Source organism: Lepisma saccharinum, chromosome 1 (genome assembly GCF_977018435.1).
Source record: "Lepisma saccharinum chromosome 1, izLepSacc3.1, whole genome shotgun sequence".
Lineage (NCBI taxonomy): Eukaryota > Metazoa > Arthropoda > Insecta > Zygentoma > Lepismatidae > Lepisma > Lepisma saccharinum.
The window spans coordinates 21,720,983-21,728,127 of NC_139229.1; the positions used below are offsets into that span (position 1 = coordinate 21,720,983).

General features: G+C 34.3%; 1 protein-coding gene across 1 annotated transcript in view; it reads left to right on the forward strand.

Annotated features, from left to right (window-relative positions):
• The window catches only part of LOC145997357 (uncharacterized), a 137,864-nt gene extending 134,864 nt beyond the window's left edge, over window positions 1–3,000 (forward strand). The window contains exons 23-25 of the mRNA XM_083134358.1: window positions 771–896; window positions 1,387–1,552; window positions 2,768–3,000. Of these exons, the coding sequence (XP_082990484.1) occupies window positions 771–896; window positions 1,387–1,552; window positions 2,768–2,880 (405 nt within the window). The 3' untranslated portion in view covers window positions 2,881–3,000. The remainder of the gene's footprint in view (window positions 1–770; window positions 897–1,386; window positions 1,553–2,767) is intronic.
• The last annotated feature ends 4,145 nt before the right edge of the window (window positions 3,001–7,145 follow it).

Here is a 7,145-nt window from a genome sequence, read left to right on the forward strand (position 1 = left end):
TTGCAATTGAAATAATTCTTAAAATGTAGATAATAGTGAAAAGATATTGCTTCTAAGTCTAATTTAAAATGTTTTATTATGGTTCATTTTTGAGGGGAAAAAATATGTGAAAGGAAAATGTATATAACAATTTAATGACAATTAATTTATTATAATTTATTCATTTATTATCTTTAAATTGTATATTTCCGTGCAATTTTTATTTTCACGAAATTTCTCTCTTCCCTTTTCACATAAAATTCTGTGTAAATTTTCCTACTCTGAGGGAGTCAAGGGTTCAGAATTCGGGTATCAGTTCCAGGATTCTAAGTCAAAGGTTCTGGATTTTAATTTAGCAGAACCAAATATGTTATCCTATCTAATTCATTGCATCAATTCAACATTCCTTATACACACAATGCCAAATTTTATAAATGAGATTTAAACTTTGCATTTCAAACCTGTATCCTTGTTATCATGAGTTTGGCATATGTTTAGTTTTGATACAATTGTGAAAGTATTTATTTTCAAAATTGAAATATCAAAATAGATATCTGTGAAGTATGAAACGCAGGTATACGTACATTATTTACCGCATGATTTTCACTGGGTTGTATTTTTTAAAGTTTATTCTGTAACCATGGAATCAAGTATTTCATTGTCTCAGTAAAAATATAGTAGAATGCATACATTATGTCATTAACACCTCATGGACTCGCAAATACATGCATGTAATTTCAATAATCAGAATGCCCAATGACTTGGTCTTTCCATTTATGTACTTATTGAAGGAAACCAAGGAAACGTTTGATGAGAACGGATGGCTACGGACAGGAGACATTGGCTACTTTGACGCCAACGGCCACTTGTATGTTGTGGAGAGGATAAAGGAGACTTTCAAGTACCAAGCACATCATGTAAGTACATAAGATAATTCTAAAGTTTACGAAAAAATGGATTGACTTTCTGACCAAGAAGAGTGAAATGCCTTGGCAATTTTCAACTATGCTTGCTATACCATTACTGCAGGGGGCTTACCCACCCTTATATTTCCCCCTTTTCCCCTTTAGATGCAGATATGATTTAACTAATTATCATTATTTTAAGACTCATTACCTCGCTGCTGAAGGTGGACTAGTTCCTTCATAAATTCCATCATATATTCACCATTAGCGATTTGCCAAAAGTCACAGAAAAGCGACGTAAAATAAGAAAAGTATTAATAGCTGCAAACTTGTCGTTACGCTATTTATTCTCACACGTTTATAAACAACATTAAAATCCGATAAAGATTACAGCAATTTTTGCACTAGAATAATAGCACTGAATTGCAACACACAATAAATTTCGAGTGTGTATGCATGGTAATAACAGGCACACTATCTATATTATGTTAATATCTTTCAGATTTCACCGAGCGAATTGGAGGGGCTTCTAGAGTCTCATGGAGCCGTGATGGCTGCTGGAGTGGTTGGAGTTCCAGACCCAGAATGCACTGCGCTTCCAAGAGCTTACGTCGTAAAGAAACAAGGCTGTGAAGTGACAGAAGGCCAACTAAAGAAATATGTAGAAGGTTAGTAACGAAGGAAACTGGTACATGCAAAAAATTCGATGAAACAAGGATGGTGTGTGTGTGTGTGTGTGTGTGTGTGTGTGTATGTATGTATGTATTGTAATCAGTGGCGGCGATTGGGTTCCAAAACCGGGGGGCAAAGGTGCTAAAACTGGGGGAGAAGGGGGGCAATGTCAGTATATTTCCCTATTCCACGAAATAACTACCTCTGAAGACTGTTTTAAACTACAGGAGCGTAGTCACTTACTCAAAACCCAAAGCACCTTATGTTTTTCCATACCGTATTAAAAATATACAAATCACACGAAGAAATAAAATTAAAGACCTCGTAGTGACCTTCGACTTCAAGCTCAAATTTAATAAGCATATTGAAGTTGTTACTAACGACGCTTTCAGAAACTTAGGTTTTATAATCCGGTCAATCCACGACTTCACGAAAATAGAACCAGTGAAAGTACTTTACTATTACCTCGTACGGTCAAAACTAGAATATGCGTCAGTAATCTGGAATCCCACTCAAATAGACTTAATTCATAGACTAGAACGTATTCAGTCAAAGTTTTTAAGATTCAAAACCTGTGGAGAATATCCAACATTCGATATGCAACATTCGATTCATACAATAATCTAGTTTCAAAGAACAACTTCAGCTAACTAGCATTCCGGCGACAAGTAAATGACCTGCTCTTTTTGTATTAAGTAATAAACGGTATAATAGGCGTCCAAAACGCGTCCCAAGCACAAAATCTTTCATTTCCAGAGAGCGAAAACGTCAGTTTTTTCTACTTCTCCGGTGTGTGGAGCGTGCAACTCGTTCAACACAATTTCAAGTGTAAATAACACAATCGATATTTTTGGAATGAGTTTATATTTTAAAAATACTATTCCTGAAACACTGAAGTGAATCTATTGTAGTAATATTATGTAATTATAGCATTATAATTGGGTTCGGCCTGTTGAGCTCTATCAATAAAATTTAAAAAAAATTAAGGTTTAGCATAGTGCGGGGGCAAAAGTACCGAAAAGTGGGAGAGAGGGCAACTGCCCCCCTAGCATCCCTAATCGCCGCCACTGATTGTAATGTATATGTGTGTGTGTCTGTGTGTACATAATGCGGCACATACTTTACTGGACTGACAAATATTGAACCACGCAGCTCCAAGAATTAAGATATTCCATAAAACTTCTAATCTATTACTACTTATTTACTTTCAGAGAAAATGCCCTACTACAAGCATCTACGAGGAGGGGTTGTGTTTGTGAACGAGCTTCCTATGTCTGGTGCAGGAAAATTATCACGCTCAATGCTGAAGAAGTGGTTAGAGTAGCAACGATGACATCGTGAAAATTGCAACATTGACATTCATGACATTGTATCAATTCAATTTATCGCACTGCAGAAATATCATCTTCATATGTACTGCATGTTTCAATTTAATAAATTTGTAAACTTGGTAAATTGTTTTTTCTTGTTATGTTATTTGGAAGAAGGAGATATAACCATTTATTCCAGTGCCAGAAAATTATATTTGCATGCATGAGAGGTGTATGATTAAAAGAAAAGGACAAATAGTTTTTGTCAACAATGGGGTGTAGGGGTATACAAAATAAAGATAAGTCAGGCGTCATCAGCTTTTTCTCAGAAGACAGCATTACAGAAAAAAGGGCTAAGAAAGCCGTTAATTCGAGTAAGATAAAGATACACATTTTGAAACAAGACCTTAAAACCTTTAATTTATCAAAAACTCAATATGCTGATGAAGGCAGAATTTATTTTATTTTAAAACATAAACTAAACATCACGTTTCAACCTTCTAGCAAGGTCTCCTTCAGACTCTGTACCAAATAGTCTACAAATGAAATAAGGTACAAAACAGGAAGATAAACATTAGATAAACTAAGATTAATTTATTAATTAATACAATATTGAATTAAAAGTAATTAATTATTGGAACGGGGTGGCTTTCCTAATGAAGGCTCTACTGTTAAAATAAATAAGTATACAATACATTCTGATATATGGCCGACTCCTACCATATTACTAAATATTTTAAAATTTGAATAGCACAGAGCAAAAATTTATAATGGCATGTTTATTATTATGATTCAATGATACACGTTATACTTAAATCACACAAACAATATAAAATATATACTATACTATTCGTTTTTGAAAAAGAAAAGTAAGGGAAATTTCTGAAAGTCAACTTAAATTAAAAGAACTGGATTTCGAAAATTTCGGCGCCAGGTGAAAATTTTTAGCCACCATAGCGACAGGGGGCCTCTTATTTTTCTACCCCTGTGTTTCTCTTTGGTAGATAATTTCTTTTCTTATGTTTCCCTCACTGTTTTACCTCATTCTCTTCTCTCTCTCTCTCTCTCTCTCTCTCTCTCTCTCTGTCTCTCTCTGTCTCTCTAAGTTCCTTTTCTGTGTCCGTCCATGACGATATACTATGTAGATTTTATAACAATAAACACACTATAGCGTAAACTCACATTTCGTTGTGTGAGAACAAGAGGGATTTAACTCCACTTTATAAATTTACAAGAGAGAGGAAAAATGTATGTTTAGGAATATTTCTGACTCCAGTGACGCAACCACAGGGCATTGCCCTCCCCAACCTTGGTCGGAAATGAGTTCTAGGGGGGCAAACATTGACGGTCAAGTGTACCTGCAGGGGGCAATTACCGCCCAGAACTTCAAATTTTATGCAAATAAAATTACAATTCGTAAAATGTTCTTGCTCGCTTCTCTCGCAATACCTGCTTTTCTTAGTCTTATCCAGTTCAGAACCGTAGCTAGGGGACGGCGGGAGACGGCCCTGGGCGCCGAACGATCTAAATGAAAAAAGTTGTAAAATTAATTGATTGATTTGTGTTTTTTTTTTAAGTCTACTTTATGCACAGAAAGGCTAATTGAGACTGGGCCTATAGCTTAAAGTGGGTTCCGAACCACTATGTGCCTCCACCGGGTATCGAACTTGATCACAAGGCGACGATGTTACCGCTACACCATCGGGGAGGAATGGACAAAAGTTCTAAATGATATAATGCCATGGCGTTCCGTGAAATTATTTGCACCCTATTAAATTAATATTGATTTCAGCGTGGAATAAAACTGGATTCAAAAATTTTCTTCCTCGCTTCGCTCGCAATTTATGTTTCTTCGCTGTAATGCAATGTAAATCATCAGACAGGGAAATATTACTTGTCTTAATTGACTTTGTTTTAAATGCATGAACAATTGTTTCGAGGAAAGGGAGTGTGCACATTTGAGAGACAATTTATGTAATTTTTGCTGTTGGTTTATTATGAGGTGGATGAATTGGTTGTGTAATGTATTTAAATAATATATGCTGTATATAATATTTATTAAAGAAACTTTGAATGCGTACACAATTAGTGTCCACGTCACTCCACGTTGCATATATGTGAAACATATATCGTGCATGAAAGTTATGTTAATGTAAAAAATAATTATATTTGGAATGCATTTATCAAACATTTTCTGTCTTTCAAGAATAGTATATGTGCTTATTTTCCGTTATTAATGTGAAATTGAAGGTGTTAAAAAAATAATTAAAATAATTTGTTCGAAGACAAATGCTTTGGTACAAACTTCTACCCCTTTTTGCGTAATTTACGAGGATAATAACGTCTTTGATACTACCACTACTAATAGTAATAATAACGTTGGTCCTGGGTTCGAATCTCGGCTTGGGCATGGATGTTTGCGAATATCCATTCATCATTTTCATCAAGCCATCACTCATCCCCATCTTCGCAAATTAGCCAAAAGTGGCACAAGAAACGAAGTAAAATACAAATCAATAATAATAATAATAATAATAATAATGTTATAATAACATTATTAGTAAAATTATTTTAATTACCACCATTATTATTAAAATGATTATTATTATTATTGGTACGATTATCCTGGTACTTGCCCCCCCTAGATAAAAATTCGTGGTTGCGCCTCTGTCTGACTCCTAAAAAGAGTAAATTGGACATACGTAACTCCACCTTATTGCTAAAGATTAAAATTGGAGATATGTAGATATGACTCCAAGCAGAGCTCCTCAGAGGAGTTTGTGTAAACAAAATTGAAAACAACATTTTTGGAGTTAGTGCTTCAGATCAGCATACATGCACAGTAAAATTTCCTTCACAGTTACATAAGATAAGCCTGATTTTTTTATGCAATGATGGACATTGATAATGGTGGCTCTTACAAAATAACATACGTGTGCTGTCACACTATTATTTGCTGCATGTGGGGTATTAGGTGTGACCTTTTAAGACAACGTAGCACACCCAGGCTAACGAGGCTGCCCTTGAACTCACTCACGATAGTCATCTGTCCGGTTGTGTTTCGTCCTCACATGTGCTAAGTGCCCCTTTAGACTCGGTCTTGTCCATGCATAAGGAGATTATTGACCGAACAAATAACCATAAAGAACAAGTATTGTAATAGAAATGCTTAAAAAGTACACTTATTGGCAGTAGTGGTGATTGGGTGCCAAACCTAGGAGAAAGAACATTAAAAAACTAATGATTATGCTACCTTCGCACAGTCAAAATACCGCGACCATTAAACAAACGTCATTACGCAGGTTATACTTAATATAAAATCATGAAAAGTTGTTTTTGATCAACAGGCGAGAATAACATTTTGCCCAATTCCTTTAATTAATTAATTAAATATACTAATAGAATAATAAATTCTAAACAAAGTAATTAGGTAAATAAATAAAACTTAACTAAATTTGTAATAAAAACAAACAAATTATAACAAAATTACAAAAACTAGCAATCTTCAAACCAATAAATATATTTTATTATAAAGTTATAATCAATATATTAACCAGAAGCACATCCTCAAATCATAACTAAACGTTAATATTATAATATAAATTAATATAAAAAATACTAAAATGTAAGCTACATTAAATATAGTTCCCTAATAACTAGATACCGTATATAGACAAGGCTTAACTTTAAGAGGCCATAGTGCGGGGGCAAAAAGTCGCAAAAATTGGGACCCGCATGAACCTTCTAATCGCCGCCACTGGTCATTGGCGAAAAATAAAGTCCATACTACGTTGATGCCAAGGGCTACCAGCTTATCAAGATTAAAGTAAGGGAACAAATCGTAAAAACAAATTAAAAATGAGGGACAACATTTTAAAAACATAGTATATAGCTTTGTCATCTTCTGAACAGCTTTCTTGAAAAGAAAAAAATATGCTAATGGTTGCCGTATATGAAGAAGATTCTTTGTTATTCTTGCGCTTCATTTCTTGAACATGCTGTGTTCGAAAACCTTTTCTTGCAGTATTTGCAAACTGGTTTATGTTTTTAAGCACTATCTCTCAACCACAGGTCAAAATATGTAACGCTATTAATTATCAATCAAACTTTTATATCAGAATTACTTGGAATAATTCTTGTTTCAATATTCAATTAAGACATATTTACGATTTACGACAGTCAATCTCCGTGTTTATATGTAAACACTAGTCCAGGCTAGGAAAGATCTTAACATCGCATGACGTAATTACAGCTAAATTTATGTTGGGAATATTGGGTA